Source organism: Anolis carolinensis, chromosome 2, assembly GCF_035594765.1.
Source record: "Anolis carolinensis isolate JA03-04 chromosome 2, rAnoCar3.1.pri, whole genome shotgun sequence".
Lineage (NCBI taxonomy): Eukaryota > Metazoa > Chordata > Lepidosauria > Squamata > Dactyloidae > Anolis > Anolis carolinensis.
Window position 1 is genome coordinate 98,868,298 of NC_085842.1, and position 22,520 is coordinate 98,890,817.

Genomic DNA, 22,520 nt, shown 5'->3' on the forward strand with positions numbered 1-22,520 from the left:
AAGTCAACGAAGGCTAGAGAGCTTTAATCAACTCTTCATGGCTCAGTTGCTTCCATCTCAACTGCTTTTCTCCACGTGGAGAGAAAGTGTGTATGTTTTGTTTGATTATTTGCTCAATGATCTCCAACTGATCGAGTATTCTTGCATGTCAATAATTTCAGTACAAGAATTAAAACATTTACTAGTTGGTAACCTTGCCATTAAAGTAGGGTGGACTACAACTCTCACAAACCCTGGCCAGTATCATTAACAGTGAGGTGTACTAGTAGATGTAGTCCATTAGTATTGGCTAGGTTGTACTTTGCCCAACACTGTTGCTTAAAATAGTAGACCTCGAAATATTTAATTAACACTGGTGCCAGGCTTACGCCAAGCTTAGTTAAGTGGTGATGACTTACATGTACATTCAAATTATTTAACTAGGAAAATGGGTCTGTATCAGTTAAGTTTCAGTGAAATTCTGTATATGTTGATTAGAAAATAAGTCAATTATGAGTCCTACAAACAATTAAGTGGTTGTAGTATTTTACCAACACATTCTTCTTAGACTAGGAACCTACAACTAGCCCCAATCCACTTATAATACATTTCTAACCTGCAACCTAATGATCAATGTAGTGGTCCATTATAGTATAACACAGTGTAAAACGTTTAGAACAAAGAATCATTTTAAAAAAAACACATGGTGATCATAAGAAGGTGATGCATGATGATTGCATGACCATTATAGCAGAGAAATCAGTGCAAATATTAAAGATAAAAGCTACAATCCTGTATGCAATTGTGAATAAGCAATACCCAAATATGCTTCCAAAGAGAAACATATAAGAATTAGACTAGAACAGAGTTCAGTCTTTGCAGACTCAATAGTGCTGATCATTAAAGAAAAAAAGTGCTATTGCTTTTTTTAAAAGAAGAATTAGACCAATTTCCCTTGTGATCCAAAATGTTGATAACCGTCCAGTATGGTGCTTTACTGGGTTTTTCTCTTTGGGTCTATATATGCAACCATGAACCTAGATAATTAATTTTAATAATTAACATCTGGTGAACATAGACACATAGGATAAATATACCTATTTCCTAGATCATCAAAGAAAGAATATTTTAAAAGACCATAGATGGAACAAAAGGCTGGTGGCTGCACAACAAATCTCATTATGAGGCCAGCTGCACACCATGGTTAATAATTTAAGAAATAGGTGTGTGTATACGTGCATACTTCTTGTGTATATATGCTATGCATTTTTTGTATCTCTGCTCACAGAGGAAAAGCTGTCAGTGCTCGGAGAATCAGTATTGGCTGATGGCACTTTGCCCTCCACTATATTAAAATAATAGATCTCAAAATACGAAAATATGTAGTTAACACTGGTGCTAGTCTTATGCCAGACTTAGTTAAGTGGTGATGACTTGCATCTACATTTAAATTATTTAACCAGGAAATAGAATCTGTACTGGTTACATTTCAGTGAAATTCTGTATATACTGATTCAAAAATAAGACATGATATATTCTATACTGATAACCAACACCAAATGTTTGTCATTCTAGAAAATTCACAATGAAATTGGTTGTAAGATATACAAATTAAAGAGCAGCCTATTAAATAATCCACTTACACTATGGCATGAACTATAGAACAGCATTTGGAAACTCACACATTCCCATCTGCCACGATTTGAATGAATCTCAATTTTTCATGCAACCTTAGCAAAAAAAATGTGTCTGAGAATACTAATTTGAATTTCAATCAAATGTATTCTTCAATATGATATGGCAAAACTGGTTTGCCACTAATCTTGAAAGCATCCAGCTCTGCCACCATTTACTTAGCAACATCAGAATGAGTCTGATAATAATGATCACAATAACCTCCTTTTTCCAAGTAGCAAAGTGTTAAAAACATTTTTCAAGACCTGGTTAAAAAAATACTATAAAAGCCAGGATTAAAAAAAAACAGCCTTAAAGACAAAAGACTGGTTACAACAGCACTGTTTTAACTGTGCATGGGAAGCTCAACAGAAATTGAGCCAGCCTGACTTTTCACAGAGAAAAGAGTATTTCATATATCTATCCAGTTTTGATATAGTCCCTGAATATAGTGACACGCTTTGCCCAAACCCTTCATTTTCTCCCTTTTGTTCAAGAAAACAGAAGATGCACTCTTTAAAATAAAAGTGCCTCTTCAGAATCATGAACAGGTATTCCCTGGAGGTCCCCTATCCTAGTACTATCTGGACCTAAACCTGCTTAGCTTCCAAGATGAGGTGGGATGTGGTGCCATCGGGATATTTCAGCTCAATAACAAAAGAGCATCATTCTTTTTGAAAAATTATTTGAACACGGAAAAAAAATATGTCATGTAATCTATATAACTACCCGAAGGACAGTTTCAAAGCTTAAATATAAAACACATGCAACAAACTATTCATGGTCTATTTTAAATGTTGAATGATATGAAAGCCAGAAGGAAAGCTGTCAAAAATTATAATTATAAAGTGTAAGAGTTTCACACATAGTTTGTGAGCATTCTCTGCACATTAAAAGCAGAAATATTTTAAGAATATTTGCAGAAATGTATTTTGTTGCTTCTGTCCAGCATTTACATACATGTAACCCAGCAAAGGTTCATTGCAACTAGCTTCCATTAATTTCTATGTATATTACTCATTGCTAAGCTTTGTGTTACCATGTAATACGAAATGTGTTTATTCAGAAGTAAATTCCATTGTATTTGATTTGACTTACTGTCTAGCAGGCATGTAGCGGGGGGGGGGGGGGGTTGAGGGGCTTCAGCCCCCCTCCCAAAAAGATTTCAGGGTGGTCCACGAGAAGGCCTTACATTTATGATTTAAACTGTTATGTTTATTCATATCATGATCTGATCACCATGCTCAATATCTCCCGTATGCATGGGGGTATTGGGATAACAATACAAAAGGTTTGCTAGGGTAGATCCTCTCTCACACAGACTCAGCCCCACTCACCCCCCCCCCCCCACCCCGAATCAAAATCCTGTCTATGGGCCTGCTGTCTAATAAATCCATTTAGAACTACAGTCTTACACACATACTTATACATACATTTGCAGGCTTATATGAAAATTTGCCAAGATTCAGAAGCATCTATATGGCTAGCTCTACATATTTTTTAATATAACAAAAGGTGAGGATGAGTTAGTTTTTGTCATAAAATTGCTTTCCTTACATATCTTATCACCACCCCGAATACTCCTTGATTAAGAAAACCCTAAGACTTCAATAAGGTTGTTGTAAGTCAACAGGTAACTAGAAAGCACACAAACACACATACTGTATCTAGAATCACAACTGAAGCATTAAGAAGTACAGTTAAAAATATGAGAAATGAAGTTGCCACTTCCAATTTCCTGCCCACAGCCAAAAAATCAAACTTTTCAAATCTCCAATGTATTGCTTTTAAGGCATTTTGCCTTTATGCTAAATTAACAATGGGGAGAGGGGAAAGAATTTAAATTCAGAAGTGAGTCATGTCACTGGGAAAGGAGGAATAAGCTTTTTCCCAGCCCCATTTCCCTATGAGGGACACTTCCCCAAAGTTGCTATTTGTTTTGCATGACAAGCAGCATACATATGGGGCAGGGCGATTTCAACTGGGAAATAGCAGGAAGCGGGTTAAAATCTCAAAATCCTCCTCCCTTCGCACCATAGTCCTAATCTAGATCATTATTAACATTAAAAAACCCACGGAAGTCAATTTTCACAGCTCTCCCACATATTTTTTTTAGTGTGAAAAATAGCACTATAATTATAAAAATACATTTTATGTTGACATCTTAACTTTTAGATTAAATAATATGCTGCTTTATATTTTCTAGAAGGTGCTGGTGGGTATACTTTTTCAGCATTGGTCTTAAAGTTAGACTAGAAATTGGACACAGGGCTTTCTTCTGGTTAGGATCTTGCTTCTGTCATTTGTGCCTTTTGTAAACTCTTATGTAGCTTACTGGGAGGATTTGTTCTACGTGAGTAAAATTCAGCAATTTAACAATCTTAGTCCTTCCTCTGCTTTGTAATGCAGATTGTGGGGCAGACTTTAAATGGAGAAGAAAGACCTATTACACAAACAGACTTTCACTCAACATGGCCTGAAATGTCACCAGAAGGAAATGCCCAACAGCACCAATGCATGTTGTAGCCTACGAAAAATATATTGCTTCTATAACTATAAGAAGCCAATGAAACTATTACACAAACTCTGGATCAACTGCGTTTTACTTTACTTTAAAATTAAGATCAGTGTGATAATATCGGCTCTGAAATGCCCTCGGCATTCCAGCTCTGGCATTTACAGAGAAACATCTTTATCTCTGTGATTCTCACTGTTCCTGAAGGTCTTAGGGACAGGTTTGGTTCATATTACAGTAAACACATGTTGGATTTTTAGGCACAGGCAGACCTTTTCTATAGTTCTACTCACTGCCTGGAATTGCTTTCCAAGTGATATTTCTATTTTAGAGTGTATATCTTAGAGCTGAACCTTTTCATGTTTGCTGATGAAATGGAGAAGAAATACAAATCTATTCTGTACACCTATAGTCTGGGTTTTATATTTTTAAGTATATTTAATTGATATGTGTTAATCATTTAATTGATATGTGTTAACTAATATTATTTTAATATTTGGCTTTTGTGGGTTGGGTAATTGCATTTTTTCTTAATTGTGACTCCAGTTGTTGTTGCTGCTGTTGTTATTAATGTTATTGTAAAAAGAAAATTACACATTGATTCTTTGATGTGGAGTTATTCCTTTTTATAAAATGCCACAAAACTACTACACTAGTCTCACTTATCCGACTTCCGCTTATCCGACACTCCGTATTATCCGACGCCATCTAGTGGCCAATTGGAAACATTGCACCCTTCACTCAATCCAAAGTGAGAGCTGTGGCTCTTTCCCGTTCGAAAAAACTGGAAGGAGGAAAGCGCATCTTGGAAGGGAAGGGAAGGAAGGGGGGTGAATCATCCCATGGGGGGGGGGCATTTGTATGCGAGGGAGGGAGGAAGGGAAAAAAAGGAAGCACGATGGCTCTCCCTCTCCCTCCCTCTTTCTCTTGGCACACGCAGAGCCTCCTGTCTCCAAACCGGCCTCGTTTCCAAATCAAAAGGGCTCATGATTGGAAGGAAAGAATAGGGGGGACAGAATCCAAAGCAGCGGGCTTGGGCTAGGGAAAGGGCCGCAGGCAAGGCCAAGTCAGGGCTGGCGAGTGGGGTGGGGGGCTGCCTGCCTTCTGTCATCTCCTTACCTGGGCGGGTGGGCGGAGGACCCCCCTTTCCTCCCACTTTGCTCCAGATCCCCCCTCTCTCCTTCTCCCTTCCTTTTTCTCCCCCAAGTACTCTCTCTTCCTCTTTTACCTCTGTCAGCCTTGCAGCAATTTGCACTTTCTGGCCTCCTCCTCCTCTTTTAACCCATGAAAGGATCATTAGAGGCATAGCACCCTAGAAACACAAGAGACCCCCTCCTCCCTTCAGAGGCTCTCCAACCCAGCCCCGTTCTGCCAGGCTGGAAGGCACAAGCCGAGCCCTCCTCCCAACACGGAGCCACTCAGCTCCAGGTGAGATTCTGGAGACAGTTGACCAATATCAAATATTTAGCAAACTTTGGTTTCCCAGTGTTGCCATTGCTCTGCTCAATATGGGATTCTAGAGATGATTAATTTACAGTATATCAGTGTGTTCCCAGCTCTGGTCTTCCAGGGGTTTTGGATTTCAAACAGGATGTTTTGGTGCTTAATTTGTAAAACCATAATGTAATTTGACATTTAATAGGCTTTTCCTTAATCCCTCCTTATTATCCAACATATTCGCTTATCCAACGTTCTGCTGGCCCGTTTATGTTGGATAAGTGAGACTCTACTGTATTTGAAATGATTCAATCTCCTAATTATGACAATGGTGTATAAAATATACAAAACACTGCACTTGCATATTTTAGGAACCAAAGTGTCCAGACTGCTTTAAAATCCATTATTCTTACATTAACAGAATTGAGGAACCAGTCACTTTCCCTATATTTTTGGACAGCAACACCCAACAGGCATTACTATGAAGCCTGAGCCTGACAGGAACTGTGGTCCAATAACATCCAAAAGGTCACAGTATCAAATCTAGAAGGTCTGATTCTGAACCTGTGTTTATTAAATTACATTTCAAAAGTAACGTCTTTGTTCTCAACCTTGGTTTCAAGCCAATAACTAATTGGCTGATGGAAACCCCTGTCTGGCGCATTAAATCTGTGGAAATCAATGCTATTAAAACCATTAGGATTAAATGATAGTGTAGGTCTGTATTAATAATGTTAAGTAAGTATCTTAAAAATCAAAGAATCCTTAGAAACCTCTCATTCCTGATTAGTGAGGCGGCACCCCCCCCCCCCCCCCCAAAACATCCTGGAAGCTGTTTATTCAAGAAGGGACCAAGCAGAAGGCTTTAATTTACAAACCACAGGCATTATGATTTATACATGATTAAACAGTTGATACTTCTAAGGGAAATGCTAATCTCCTACCTCAGTTGCAGCATGATACCAAGTGTTCATCTATTTGGATTGATTAATTTTGCAATTATATCCAATTGCTTCATACTTATTAAAAAATCTTTTCAAAATCTTTTTTTCACAGCCTCTGAGGATGCCTGCCATAGATGTGGGTGAAATGTCAGGAGAGAATACTTCTGGGACATGGCCACACAGCCCGAAAGACATACAACAACCCTTTTTCAAAGTGTTTGACTCTGAAAGAAGAACTAGACAGCAGAACAGAATGTAATATACTCTCTCTTTATATGAAGTGCTTTACCTGCACCAGAAAAATCCAAGTAAAAGTGCCATGTACTAACAGAGGTATTCCTACCTATCAGTTGTAGGGACTGCCTACATCCCTTGAAGGCATCAGATCTTGTCTGATCTTGGAATCTAAGGGTCAAGCCTGGTTGACCCCGAGGGGAATACCACTTGCTGTGGCCTATATTTCAGAGAAATAGTAACAGCAAACCTTAAGTATTCCTTGCCTAAGAAAATTCTATGAAATAAATGGGGACTTGAATAAGGTATGTGACATGCACCCTGTGAGTTTCATATCTGTATGTACCTATATATATGACTGGCACATAGTTAGGTAATTTGCATGGGCAATCTTTCTTAATAGTAAAAGGAAAGGGTTTTTTTTTTACTCATTGTACCATAATCCCACGCAGAATACACTATCAACTAATCAGAGTTTTGTCTACTTTTACTGTGGCCCCTAACCTGCCCAATGATCTTTTTGCTTTTAGCATTCTTTTTTTTTCTAATTTGGTATTTTAACAAACAGAGCATTGTGTATTTTGAAAGTTCATATGGCGCTGCTGGTTTGCAACCTGCTGTTTCTTTCTTCATTTTCTGACAAAGCACTGTGGCTGGCATCTTGTTAGGCAGCTAGACTTGTAAGATAGATTTCAGTGCTCATAACTGTTTCATATTACAGTAGAGTCTCGCTTATCCAACATAAACGGGCCGGCAGAACGTTTGATAAGCAAATATGTTGGATAATAAGGAGAGATTAAGGAAAAGCCTATTAAACATTAAATTAGGTTATGATTTTACACATTAAGCACCAAAACATCATGTTATACAACAAATTTGACAGAAAAAGTAGTTAAATACGCAGTAATGCTACATAGTAATTACTGTATTTACGAATTTAGCACCAAAATATCATGATGTATTAAAAACATTGACTACAAAAATGCGCTGGATAATCCAAAACGTTGGATAAGCGAGTGTTGGATAAGTGAGACTCTACTGTATGTTTACAATTAGACCATCACTGCCACAACTGTAAAAACTCTTGTGGAGAGAGGGCAGGTTATAAATAAAGCATTATTATTATTATTATTATTATTATTATTATTATTATTATTATTATTCATATGATGTAATAATATTTTCCTAGGCTCAGAAAGGATTATCTTGCATGTGATATGTAACTAACTACAGTGTCTTAGCTATGCTTTGTTTCCTGATCTCACTCCCTAAAACTCACTAGAGTCAGGCTGTCATACTGAAAGGAGGAGTTTTGTGGTGCTAGTGAGCATGGCTCACTAGCGAGAAGAAGATGAACACATCATCTTTCAGTACCTCATTTCTTAGTGCCATAATTAAGATAATGATGATTATGATATGTGTTTTACAATAATAGGTCTCAAATCATATGAAATTGTTTTCTTTTCACTGTTATAAGCACCAGATGGACATGTATATTTGTTATATGCCTTCAAGTCATTCTTATGGGGCCCCGCCCCTATCAGGGTTTTTTCTAAGGCTGAGAGTGTGACTTGCCAAAGACCATGCAGTGAGTTTCCAGAAGTGAGAAGGGATTTAAACCTTGGTCACCAAAGTTGCATTTAAATCTTTATACCATGCTGGCTTCCAACATGCTGTGTACATAGATGGAATTATGTAAAGAATGGTATTTTTAATAATACAATAATAATAAATTATAAATATTATTATTATAATGATTATGCTATAAATAGATGTTATAATGAAATAAAATTGTACATATCCTTCTGTAATTTCATTTTGCTATAATATTTAGATATATAATATAATAGTTGTTGCCTTCAAGTGATTTCTGACTTATAGTGACCCTAAAGAAAATCTATCACAGGCATGAGCAAACTTTGCTCCTCTGGGTATTTTGGACTACAGCTCCCGTGATTCCTAATAGCCTACTGTTAGGAATTGTGGGAGTTATTTTACATAACATCATCTATGTACACAACATTTTATAAGTAACTAGCTTTGCCCGGCCACGCGTTGCTGTGGCTTATGGGAATTATTTGTTGGCCAGGTGGAATAGGAGTGAATAGCCTTGCAGCGTGAAAGTCTGGCCGTTTTGTGGAGTGGTTGGAGTCAAAGCATTAATCAAAGAGGCGCTTTGAAGTGTGGGTACTTCCTTAGTAGGGGAATTCTTGTTTGGCCAGACTGAATGGTATTGAATAGGTTTGTAGGTTAAAAGCCTGGTCGTTTTGCACATAAGGTATTGTTGCTAGGCGAGGTTGAATGGGACAGAGTAGTGTTGTGGTTTCAAAGTTTGGGGGTTTTGTATGTAGGGGAAATGTTGGTTGGCCTGGTTGAAAAGTATTGAATAGCCTTGATGGTTGTAAGCCTGGTGGGTTTTTACCTTGCGGAATCCTTGGTTGGTCAGTTTGAATAGGAATTAATAGTGTCGGTTTGGGAGGTTTGAATGGTGGAATTAGCCACCTTGATTAGTTTTTAATGGCCTTGCAGGTTGAAAGGGTGTTTGTTTACTGTCTGGAGGAATGTTTTGTTGGGAAGTGTTAGCTGGCCCTGATTGTTTCGTTTGTAGAATTCCCAATTTCCCTGCTTTCTGAGTGTTGGTCTTTATTTCGTCTCCTGGTTTTAGAGATCATATTGTTTTCTATTATTATACCATAGTAAGTCTTATATATTATATTGATAATGTTGTATTAGGTGGTTAGAATTGGATTATATGAGGTCAGTTGTACACAGTTGTATAAAATGTAGACTGAACTGGATTAGATCGCAGTGTAGAGTGAAGGCGATGTCATAGAGGAATATTATTTAGAATGCCAAGGTAGATAATCCAGTTGAAAGGAGATATTGGCAGATGTGCCTTGGTATTCTGGGTAATATTGTTGTGTGGCAGGAGTTTGAGTGTAGACTGCCACATAATGGAGTTGAAATCAGATAATCTGTATTTTCTAGGGACAGTAGTATGGATGAGGTCTAAATGCAGTTTGTCTGTGCCCTGGGATACAGGCGTGGGCCAACTTGGGCCTTTGCTGCAGGTGGTTTGGACTTCAACTCCCAGCATTCGTAACAGCCTGAGTCCCTTTTGTTTTTTTTCTCTCAGAAGCTTAAGGTGTTAGGAATGTTGAAAGTTGAAGTTGAAAACAGCTGGGTGAAGAGTACCTGGTCGCCTGTTGTGGTTGTTGCTGTTGTGATTGTGTTGTTAGTGTAATTATGTTGTATCTTACTTGAGGTGGGGATGATTGATTGTGTTGGCAATTTTTGAGTTTGGAGGGTTTGGGGTTTTGTTGTTTTGTGAGTCTCCGTGATGCCAAAAGCCTTTTATATATATAGACAGTGCACTGAAGGAGACAGTAACTTCTTAGAATTGTATTTAACATACCACCTAGCTGGCTTCTCATGTTAATTTTCACAATCAAATCATTGAGCTTAACTAGCATTTGACACTACATTTTATTAATACAACTTCAGCATATAACACCGTTTTAAGTAAAATTTGATGAAAATTTTATTCCTTTGTTTCTCACCGTCACCAAATAAAACTTCCCAGTCTTGTTGCCAATACAGTAGAGTCTCACTTATCCAAGCTAAATGGGCCGGCAGAATCTTGGATAAGCGAATATCTTGGATAATAAGGAGGTATTAAAGAAAAGCCTATTAAACATCAAATTAGATTATGATTTTACAAATTAAGCACCAAAACATCATGTTATACAACAAATTTGACAGAAAAGTAGTTCAATAGGCAGTAATGTTATGTTGTAATTACTGTATTTACAAATTTAGCACCAAAATATCACGCTATATTGAAAACATTGACTACAAAAATGCATTGGATAATCCAGGACCTTGGATAAGCGAGTCTAGGATAAGTGAGAGACTACTGTATTTTAAAATATTAGCTGGCTCATGTTTTGATAAATTAAAAGTACTATCTAAACAAGTATCGGCAAGAAAACTCAGTAACAGGTTGCCTTAAAGTAACTATTACTCAGAAATGACTGGAAGGCACAAAATAACAAATCAAGTCAGAACTGGATTTTAATCTTTTTCTGGTTAAAATGGGTTCTGAGGATAACCACAGAGATATCAAAAGTGAGATTATTTCATTAGCCAGATGGTTATCCACCCTGCTGAGTCTTAAGGAAGTAAACAAATCACCAAAATCAAAGATAAAGGCCCCAAATCTGTTTCATGGGATTGGCATTATCAATATGAAAATGAACAGAAACTCTATTCTATTCAGTCATCATTCTTGAGTTTAGTAAATACATGGTTTGTTAAATCTACAACCTTATGGCCTTAAAACAGTAAACATATTACCTATTGACTCCTTTACTTTGCAAATATATTGTTGCTCATGAACTTTTATTGAAGAGCTCAGATACTTGCCGAGTTCCTCTTTTCTCTCCAAATCCTCCACTAATACTATCCAGTACTAAGTCACACTGGGCAGGCTGAGGGATTTCAGAGAAAGGAGAGAGAAAGCAGCAAGAAGCTATTAATTCTCTTCTGCCACTAGTTATTATCACATAATTACAATTTGGGGCCAGCATGGTATAGCTGCTGGAGCTTTGAACTGCAACTTTAGAAACTAAGATTCGCATCCTCACTTAGCTATCATACTCTCAAAGGAAGGCAAGGGGATAACCTCTCTGAACAGATCTCGCCAAGAAAATCCCACAATGAATTTGCCTTAGTGCCACCGTAAGTCACAAATGACAAAGATACACAAAAACAAGAATGTCTTGCAATTTCAAGATATCTTGCCATTTCTTAAATGACTTAATATCTACCTTTGTGTGGGTATGCTACCACATAACACCAAGAAGGCAAAAGCCATACAAGCGAAACATCCTCGAGTCGATGATGATGATGATGATGATGATGATGATGATGATGATGAGTTTATTGCCTACCTCTCCCTGAGGCTCTTGGTAAGATACATCATTGAAACAAGAAATAAAACACTATTAAAAGACATACCACAAAATACACAGAGTTAAAATACAAATTAAAACCCACTGATAATAATAATAATAATAATAATAATAATAATAATAATAATAATAATAATAATAATAATGACTTGGCCCATTAAGCCCCCTTCCACACAGCTGAATAAAATCCCACATTTTCTGCTTTGAACTGAAATACATGGGAGTGTGAACTCAGAATTAACCCAGTTCAAAGCAGATATTGTGGGGTTTTCTGCCTTCATATTCTGGGTTATAAGGATGTTGAAGGACCCTAGATCAGATCTGGAAATCACAGGCTTGTCAGGGGCCACCCTAAAGGCACCAGATTCATCTGATCTTGGAAAACAAGCAGAGTCAGTCCTGGTTAGTACTTGGCTAGGAGATGAATACCAGGTGCTGTAGGCTATTTTTGGGAGAAAAGAACTGGCAAAATCACTCTGAGTATTCCTTGCCTAAGAAAACCCTTTGAAATTCATGGAATTGCCATAAGTAGGCAGGCATCTTAAAGGCACAAATACACATACAACCACCAAACCCAGTGGAAAGCAATGATGGTGGTACAGTCAATGTGTTTGCTCCAGAAAGAGGAAATCAAGCACCTGCCCATCGCAAGGCTGTCCACTCTCATTCCGTTCATTGAGATAGAACAAAAAGTAGACAATTTTGCAATAACTGAAAATATTATTTACTAAGAAAAACAAACGCTGGGAATAAAGTGGGATTTGAGCAAGCCTGAGCAGAGGGTTTTAGACTCTAGTTTATTTCTTTAAGTACACATTAAGCCATTTTATTAACTAGTTTCCCACAAATCTTTTGTAGGATTTCTTATCTCTATTAAGCACAATTCCCTCTTCTTGAGAGGAGCAATGGACGGCCCTGCTAGACGATTTGAGAACTTTGTCTACATACTTCAACTACCGTATGCTTTCCAAAAACTAATTGAACAAACCTTATCGAGAACTCTGAAATACTCCTGTTTTGTGCCCCACATTGCAATTTGTATGCCGCCCTGAATCCCCTGCAAGGGTGAGAAGAGTGGGATAGTAAACAAAATAATAAATACTATATATATATCCGGGCTGTGTGTATAAAGCATACCGTGAAACATAAAATACATTTTGTATGTGAACTTTGGGCCTCATCTCCAAGAAATCTCCATAGGGATAGAAATAAAGTAAATAAAATAATAAAAAATAAATACATTATATATATTGAGATATATGTATGTATGTATATGGCTGTGTGTATAAAGGGTATGTAAAACATAAAATACATTTTGTATGTGGACTTTGGGTCCTATCCCCAAGAAATCTCCTTAGGCACAAACAGGCAAATACAAACATTCCAAACTTGACAAGTAATCAAAATCGACATTTTTGGTCCTAGCCCTTTTGGATAAGGGTAGTGCTGGATTTAGGACCAATGAGGCCCTGTGCTAGTTCAGTGACTTCCTTACTTGGGCTGGAAGGACTACACCACCTGCTTTGTGGCACTCTCTCACAGAATATCACCTCTATCATTATGTCTGGAAACACTTGGAAATGGAACGCCTTCAAATGGAGAATTGCACCACATAAACAAAATCTATCCTTAAAAAAAACTTGGCAGGAAGATGTCGCCCCCCCCCCCCACTGGTCAAGGGGGCCTGTCTAAAGCAGACCTGAGCAAAGATACTCACAGGAACATCTCAGCAAGCGAGAGTCCAAAAGTGGCAGGCTAAAACCCAGAACCTCAATCCATGGATGATACCAAATGAGAGACTCCTTCCTGGGCACACGGAAGACTGGGTGACTTGGAAGGTGCCAAACAGACTGGCACTCTGGCACCACGAGATGCAGAGCCAACCTTAAGAAATGGGGCTACAAAGTGGAGTCCACGACATGCGAGTGTGGAGAAGAGCACACCACAGACCACCTATTACAATGCAGTCTGAGCCCTGCCACAAGCACAATGGAGGACCACCTTATAGCAACACAAATGGTTAGCTACTAGTTAAGGGACATTTCGTATAATGCCAAGTTTTTAACTTTGTGTTTTAAAATACATTACAACTGTAAGCCTCCGTTCGCTTCTGGCAATAAACAAATAGCACAATGGGAAATCTGGCACTGCGAGGGGTTCCTCAGTCTGTGCCATGGATGTTCAAAAGGTACGCTCTGCTGAAGGCGCGTTTCGGGCAGACTCCCGTTTCCCTTGGGATGCAACCCCTGGGAGGCCCGCCGCCCCTGCCTGGCAACCCCGAGAGCGCTCTCCTTGGCGGGGTCTGCGCTCGTCTTCTGCCAAAGGCGGCAAGAGGCTCCAGCAGGTCATGGCTTGGCTCGCTGCCTCCGCCGGGTCAGAGGAAGGGCGGAGAGACCCCAGCCCACTTCAAAGGGCGGCCCTCCGGCTTCAAAGGGGCCCCGAGCGGCGAAGGAAGCGCCCCATCTGCATGAGAAAGGGCCACGGCGCCCTGGGCTGGCTGGGAGGGGGGCGCTGCCCGGGCGGCCCTTTCCCTTTGAACCGGGGCAGCGCCGCAGGGTCCCTTTGCTCCCCCGACACACCGCCCTGCTTTTGGAGGAGTCAAGAGTTCAGGGCGAGACCGCGCCAAAGGCGACCCCTCCTCGGCGCTGCCCACCAGGGCCAAGGCGGCCAGGAAGAGCCAAGCTTGGCGGCAGAGCCTGCAAGCCGGCGAGCGTCGGACTAGGGACGTGTCTCCACTGTAAAAGTGACGCCGTTTGATACCGCTCGAACTGCCATGGCTGCATGCTATGGGATGATCCCGGGACTTGATGGAGCAGAGATGGCTGTTCAAACTACAACCCCTGTGATTCCATAACAGTGAACTATGGCAGTTAACGCTGATATAAAACGACATGGATTCTACAGCATTAGATTAGGCATGAGCAAATTTGGGCCGTCGGAATGTTTTGGACTTCAACTCCCAGAATTCCTAACAGCCTCAGGCCCCTTCCGTTTCCCCCTCAGCCGCTTAAGAGCAATGTGTTGTCGAAGGCTTTCGTAGCCGGAATCACTGGATTGCTGTGAGCTTTCCGGGCTGTATGGCCATGTTCCTGACGTTTCACCCACATCTATGGCAGGCATCTTTAGAGGTTGTGAGGTCTGTTGGAAACCGGGAAAGTGAAGTTTATATATCTGTGGAAAAATGTCCAGGGTGGGAGAAGGACTCTTGTGTGTTTGAGGCAAGTGTGAATGTTGCAATTGGCCGCCTTGGGTAAAATGGAAGGAAAAAGGAAGAGGGGCTGACCAAGGGCAAGATGGATGGATGGTATCCTTGAAGTGACAGGCTTGATCTTGAAGGAGCTGGGGGTGGCGACGGCCGAAAGGAAGCTCTGGCATGGGCTAGTCTATGGGGTCATGAAGAGTCGGAAGCAACTGTACGAATAAACAACAACAGCCTTTCAGCTTCAAAGCCTGGCTGCTTCCTGCCTGGAGGTGTTAGCTGGCCCTGATTGTTTCATGGCTGGAATTCCTGTTTTCAGAGTGTTGTTCTTTATTTACTGTCGTGGTTTTAGTTTTTTAAATACTGGTAGCCAGATTTTGTTCATTTTCATGGTTTCTTCTTGTTGAAATTGTCCACATGCTTGTGGATTTCAATGGCTTCTCTGTGTAGTCACAACCTCTGAGGATGCCTGTCAGAGATGTGGGTGAAACATCAGGAGAGAATGCTTCTGGAACAGTCATACAGCTCAGAAAACTCACAGCAACCCAATTAAGAGCAATATTGAGCGGAGATCCTGCCAGGAAATGCACTCTGGATCGGTCATCCACATGTAAAATACTGATCTGAAATCCATGGAGCAGAGATATAGAAAAGAGCTCTGGAAGGAGAACAAGACAACTACCAATTGCCATTAGGATTTGGAAATCTAATTTCATCAGAATTCTACACAATTCTACTATTATCATATGAACATACATACTACAGAACGGCCAACTTCACACTCAACTGGCTACCTTGGTGTTTTAAGAAATATATTTATAGAAAGTCCTGTTAGAGTAAATAACTATAGATATCCCTCAAATGACTATTCAGAATTAAGTCACTTGAGTTAAACAAGGCTTCCTCCTGTGACAGGGCACAATATTGCAGCCATAATCCCATATTTATATATACTTATTCCCGGTAAAATGAAATGTTGCCTAAGGAAAATTATAGTACAGACCAACTTTTAAGGTAAAACCAGTTTGTTGAGTCACAATTTTAAGAAAAGTCATACATGGTGATGGTTTTATATCTTACAATGATGAGCCACTCATCCACTTGAATCCTTCCTTCCAATTTCTCTCAGAAAATAACATAACCGTGCCCTATATCAGAGACATATTCTCTCAGACTTTTGCTTTAATTAGCACAATGTAACTAACACTCCACCGTGTTGTACTCACACTTAGTAATGTGGGTTAGAGAATCCCCACTTGACCTATAGGCATAATTTGAAAGGTGATTGTGAATACCATGAGATGATTAAAGAGTGCCAGAGGATAACTAATGTACATTTTATGCGCAGATGCCTGCACCCATAGAAATGGATGCACATACTTAACAGCAACATACACATAACTTCTTTTTCCTTCTCAAAGCATATACTGGAATCACAGGTGTACGTATACTTCAAATATCTAAATGTTCCATATTATAATGCGCAATCTTCTTTTTATGCTTCCTTGTATACAAAAATATCACACACCCAGCAGATGTACTCCTGAATACTTCCAATGGAGCAGGCCAAGGAGTTAGTGCTTTAACCATTTATCACTGAATGAGTAAGGAAAGAAAGGCGATAATGAAAATCAGTGCTGATATAATCTTAAATACTTCACATGCTATTGGGATATGATCTGAAGGTGTATGATGCAACAACTCTGATGAAGGTTGGATATAGTAAGCAAATGGGCTAAAGGTTACTTGTGATATGTACGCTGCATTAAGTTCAGTTAGAGAAAGTAGGACATAAGTATATATTACATCTTATTCTCCCATCTCAGCAAAAGCCAGCATGGGGTAGTGGTTGGAGAATTGGAATACAATTCTGAAGACTTCATATCCCCAGTCAGTCATAGAAACCCACTGTGTTGGCTTGGGAAAGTTACACTTTCATGGCCTCAGAGGGAGGCAAAGGAATACTTTGAGGAAATCTTGCCCCCAAAAGCCCCACAATAGATTTGCCTTAGGATCACCATAAATTGAAAAGGACTTGAAGGCATATGATAACAATTCACATCACATTCCACACAACCCCTTTTCATATGCAAATAAATAACATCCTTGCCACTTCACATGATACTGCCAGTTCATGATTATTCAGCAAAGCCAGTGTAGGGAGCTTTCCACTTACTTAATCAAAATTCTCAGTATTACAGAACATTTTCACTTGATTTTGCACATCTGCCTAAATTCAGTAGAAAACCTTGGTTTGCCATTTCCCCAAACTATCATTAGGAAAGAACAAAAAAGCTTCTGTAACTTGAGTCCATAATCAATTGAGGCACAACAGCCTCACAATAAAGGTCTCTACATATATAAATGAACTAAATGACATTTGTAAAAGAGCATTTCAATCAATACATCTCAGAAGTTGGCAAAATTTCTATGGAAGGAGTAAGAAGAAATAGGATTGTCAAGATATGCCATTCTTACCTTTTGGCATATTTCTTTTTCTAATGCACATCTTTTGAAAGTGGGAGCAGAAAACAGAACCACTGCACGTCCAGTAAGAATCAGAAATACATATTTAAAAACTGTACATAATGCTGCATTAAACTAAAACATGAATGTTTTTATACGAGCAAACATCTTTGAAAATACCTGTTGGTCTCAAATATTGTCCCTGTAAGCTGCTAATTTGGTGAATCAGTTTGAGCATGAACTGGGAATCTGGAGGCCAGGGTCCCAATCCCGCCAGACCAACAAAACCTATTAGGTGACCTTATGCAAGTTACATTCTTAACTTCAGAGGAAGGCAATGGCAAACCTCCACAGAAAAAAATGTTGTAAAGAAGACCATGAGATAGCTTTACCTTAAGGTAAATTGGAACCAATTTGAAGACAACAACAAGGCTGAACTCTGAAACAAATGTATTACCCTGAATGCAACTGCATACAAAAATCAAGAAGTGCGGAATGCTCCACAAACTTGGGGGCATAATAGGGTGTTCATTTTGCAACATAAAGTTCAAAACATCATGCACACTTTCCTCTATACCACCATTTTAAAAATTAAATTATATAATCAAAAGTGTTTAAATATAGCACTATATTGATGAGGCAAGAAGGATTATTTTACCTTCTTGTGTTCATTGATATTGGAAATGGCTAAATCACATACAGACCAGATTTCCAAAAACTCCAGAATATCCCTGCCCGCCCCAAGCCAAGTTTCTATTCTGCTTGCAACAAACTTCATAATCAGTTCAGTTTCATTTTCTTTTCTATGTCACTGAATGATGATATTTACCTGCGCAGAAGATTTTAACAATGTAGACCTTACAAATGCAGTTGGCTGGGATTTTACTAGACAAGAGAAAAATTAACCTGTGACTCAGTGCCAGAATCTGGGTGAAGTGTTTGACAGTGGTACTGAAAACAACTGAAATAAAAGATAATTCTTAGAGAGTTCTAATCATGCCTCTCAGTGTAGATTAGACAGAGGGGGAAACATACATACAAACAGCCAAAATCCATAAATCATGCCTGATAAATGTTGCATATTATTGTCACTGCCATCTTATCCCCTTAACATTCTTCTCTGAATGCAGTTCTGTGCTGAAATGGATGTAACTTTAACTGAATAATGTACTTTCTATGAATCGGACTACAACTTCAGCACAAGCTGCCTAATTCAAAGTAAATATGTTTATAGTCACTACCAACGTGATTGACATATGAGAGTTATACACATTTAAGACACAGTGACCTCAGTGGATCTAAAACTGTGCCTTTCTCATAAACTGTGACCTGTGACCCTCAGGCATATTCCCAGTCAGTTTACAAGTGCACTAAAGTTAGAATTACTCTACAGTCCTTCCACATGAGCCAAACACATGCACTCCTTTTGATATTGAGATGTTCATAGGTGACTACAATTGTATACCAAGTCGGGTCCATCGAAGGGCTTTCTACACTGCCATATTAATCCAGATTATCAAAGCAGATAATCCATATTATCTTCTTTTTTAAAAATATTTATTCATTCAAATAGTCATACATTTCTAAGTTTGTTGCATACAGTGCAATATTTTCCACCTACAGTAGAGTCTCACTTATCCAACACTCGCTTATCCAACATCCTGGATTATCCAATGCATTTTTGTAGTCAATGTTTTCAATACATCGTGATACTTTGGTGCTAAGTTCGTAAATACAGTAATTACTACATAGCATTACTACGTATTGAACTACTTTTTCTGTCAAATTTGTTGTATAACATGATGTTTGGGTGCTTAATTTGTAAAATCATAACTTAATATGATGTTTAATAGGCTTTTCCTTAATCCCTCCTTATTATCCAACATATTCGCTTATGCAACGTTCTGCCGGTTTATGTTGGATAAGTGAGACTCTACTGTATTAATGTTTCATTATTATGTCTTACATAATACATTTTCTTTAAGGTGTCACAGTCTTTGAATAGTATCATCAGTTCTCAATTAATATCCACTTCCTCCTTGTCTGCATTAGGGTTGTTGTTGACCCATCAAAATACTGAGCAGGGCCAACCAGTATTGAGCCCAACCTTCCCGTTTATATTGCTCCATCAAGTATGGCTTTGTTATACTCTCATTCTCCATTTCCAGAAGTCTCTTCCCATATGAAATGTTGGGCTTATGCATTCTGGCCTTAAGTGAGGGAAGATCCAATTCAAGCCTTAACAAGAGGGATGGTATGGGGGGGGGGGGGGGCTAAAAGAGCTCTTAGAGACTTATTCTGGATACCTTCAACCTGCTTTGTTGAACCCCATATTTCCGCTCCATATAACAGCTGAAAATGACTGCGAATGAACACGCTCATTCTGCATGTGTCCTATCTCTGAAGTATGGTCCCTTGCCAGTCAGGGCCACAGGCTTGCAGGAGGGAAACTCCAGGTATGGCTGTTCCTGTCCAGCTGAGCTGGCGCTGGCTTGGCAGCCGATCCCTCAAGGAGCCAAACTCCTCAAGCCCTTGTGTCTACAAGTTAACAAGCGGAAGATACTGAAAAGCAACCCTTCCAAAGTCCCTCTCCTGCCCTGGGCCGACTCTGAAGCAGGACTGGGGAGGGAGGGAGTCCGGCCCATTTCCCGCCTGCTGCCCGGGCCCCTTACCGCTGTGTCCGGCGGCGCCTCCGGCGGCGGTCCCGCTGCGCCGCATCCACTCGAAGGGGGTGCGCCTCTGGGCGCCGGGCGAGAGCTGCGGACCTCCGGGGGCGCCCATGGACGGCGGGGGCGGCAGGAGGCCCGTGGGCTGCATGCTGCTGAAGTCGGCGGGGCCGTAGCCCAGCTGGCCGGCGGCGTTGGCCGAGGGGCCCCCCGGCGGGCCGTAGGGGTGCCAGTCCTCCTTGGGGGGCGGCGGCGTGTAGGGCGAGGACCAGGCGGGCCCCGAGGGCTGCCCGGCGTGGGGGTCTCCGCCCAGGCCCGGCACATGGTGGGCGTGCGGGTGGTGGGGGTGATGGTAGCCCGCGAACTCCGGATACTGGGGCCCCACGGGCACGTAGTTCTGCGCGGGCAGGCCGAGGCCCGGGGGTCGGGCCGGGTTGGGGTACATGCTGGCCTCCTTATCCAAGAGGTAGCCCACGTACATCCTCCTCTTCCCCCGGGTTGTGGTGGCCCGGGGCCCTCCAGGGCATGCTGCGCCCGGCCTCCGCCTCCTCCCTCCCTGCCTTCCTGCCTTCCTCGCCCGCGCCTCACCTGAACTTCTCCCTCAGGTCGCTCTTCCTGCCTGAGTTTGCCAAAGCACCTCCCTGAGGAAAGGGCTCCTCTCTCTTGCCCGGTCTCTTCTTTCGCTTCATTTTTATTGGGCCAAGCTCTTTTGCATGGGAAGGCCGCCTTGCATTTCAAAGGCCAGGGATCACAGAGGGGCGATTTCAAACGGGACAGATGACTCAAGGGAAGGAAAGAAGGAAGGAAGGAAAGAAGGCCGAGGTATTCCCAGAGGAGACATAAAGCCACAGAGAAGTGGGGAGGGGGCGCCAGGTAGAGGGCCCAGGAAGAGAAGTCAGGGATTTTCTCACACCAACCCCGAGTTGGTCTCACTGGCAACCTGAGGTGCATCTACAGCAGGCCTGGGCCAACTTGGGCCTTCCTCCCGGTGTTTTGGATTTCAGCTCCCACCATTCTTCACAGCCTCGCTTAAGTTTTGAGGAAGGGTGGGAGTTGAAGTCCAAAACACCGGGAGGGAGGCCCAAGTTGGCCCAGGCCTGATCTACACTGTATTAGACAGCATATCATTTATTATGATATTTAGGTCCCAGTTTCTGGATGCAGATGAACTGCATTGAACTGGATTATATGGCAGTGTAGAGTTAGGCCCCATCTACACCACAGCATAATCCAGTTTCTGAATGCAGATCAACTGCATTGGATTAAATGGCAAATTATCCAGGTCAAAGCAGGCAATCTGGGATGAGATACTGGATTATATGGAAGTGTAGATCCATCTTTCCATGATCAATTTCAAAGCAGTTCATTGCATTCTGAAACTGGATTATATGCAGTGTAGATCCAGCCACATCGTGTTTTTCTCTCTGAGGGCCCTTCCACACAGCCCTACATCCCAGAATATCAAGGCAGAAAATCCCACATTATCTGAGTGTGGACTCGTATAACCCAGTTCAAAGCAGATATTGTGGGATTTTCTGCCTTGATATTCCACACAGCCCTATATCCCAGAATATCAAGGCAGAAAATCCCACAATACCTGCTTTGAACTGGGTTATTGGAGTCCGCACTGCCATATAACCCGGTTCAAAGCAGATAATGTGGGATTTTATTCAGATGTGTGGAAGGGGCCTGAAAAAGAGATCCAAGGCGGGGCTGTAGAAGGTACGCATTTGACCCCACATTCATTACCATGGCTCAGTGCTATCAGTGGATCATGGAAATTGCAGTTTCCCAAGGCCTTTGCCTTCTTTGACAAAGATGGAGCGCTGGTGCCTCCCCAGAGTTGCCCTCCGATGATCCCACAGCATGGGGCCATAGCAGTAAAGGGGGCGGCAAACTGAATTAATCCCACAGTGTGTGTAGATGCTTCCTTGGAAGCCTGCCTGGCACCTGATCGCAAAGCTAGTAAGCACTACGCTTAAAGGAGGACGGTCCTAAGAGTGTCTTTACCTCTCGGCCTTTCAGACCGCCATTCCCGCTCCTTAACACGCACGAACATTTCTCGCGGGCAAAAGCACCCAGATGCGTGCCTCCTTCGTGTGAACGCCCACGTTACTTTTCAGATTCCTTTCCTGACACACAAGCCACCCGGGAACGCGGGTTTGAACTGAGCTTTCGTCCAGAATCGTTTTAAAGAACAGAAAGGGCGGGTGCGGAGGGATTCATTCCGCGCATCTTCGGAAACTCGGTTGGGTCGGTTTCAGATGAGAGGATTTGAAAGCGGACTTTATCAACCCCAAATTGCCTCCCTCATCATTCCATTAGTCTCTGTTTCCAGAAAAACCCTCTTTTTCTTCTTTCCCAATTCAACTCACCTCAAATGTTCTCTCATTTTTAACAAACGCACTTCTCTAAAAACAAAGTCAAAGGTGA

At 41.0% G+C, this 22,520-nt stretch overlaps 1 protein-coding gene and 1 long non-coding RNA gene across 2 annotated transcripts in view; one reads left to right on the plus strand and one right to left on the minus strand.

Annotated features, from left to right (window-relative positions):
- The window catches only part of LOC134296146 (uncharacterized), a 63,377-nt gene extending 50,367 nt beyond the window's left edge, over positions 1–13,010 (plus strand). The window contains exon 2 of the long non-coding RNA XR_010002723.1: positions 6,662–13,010. This is a non-coding gene — a long non-coding RNA (uncharacterized LOC134296146). The remainder of the gene's footprint in view (positions 1–6,661) is intronic.
- The window catches only part of cdx1 (caudal type homeobox 1), a 55,870-nt gene extending 35,203 nt beyond the window's left edge, over positions 1–20,667 (minus strand). Inside the window, exon 1 of the mRNA XM_062970284.1 lies at positions 20,094–20,667. Within this exon, the coding sequence (XP_062826354.1) occupies positions 20,094–20,568 (475 nt within the window). The 5' untranslated portion in view covers positions 20,569–20,667. The remainder of the gene's footprint in view (positions 1–20,093) is intronic.
- Positions 20,668–22,520: the final 1,853 nt, after the last annotated feature.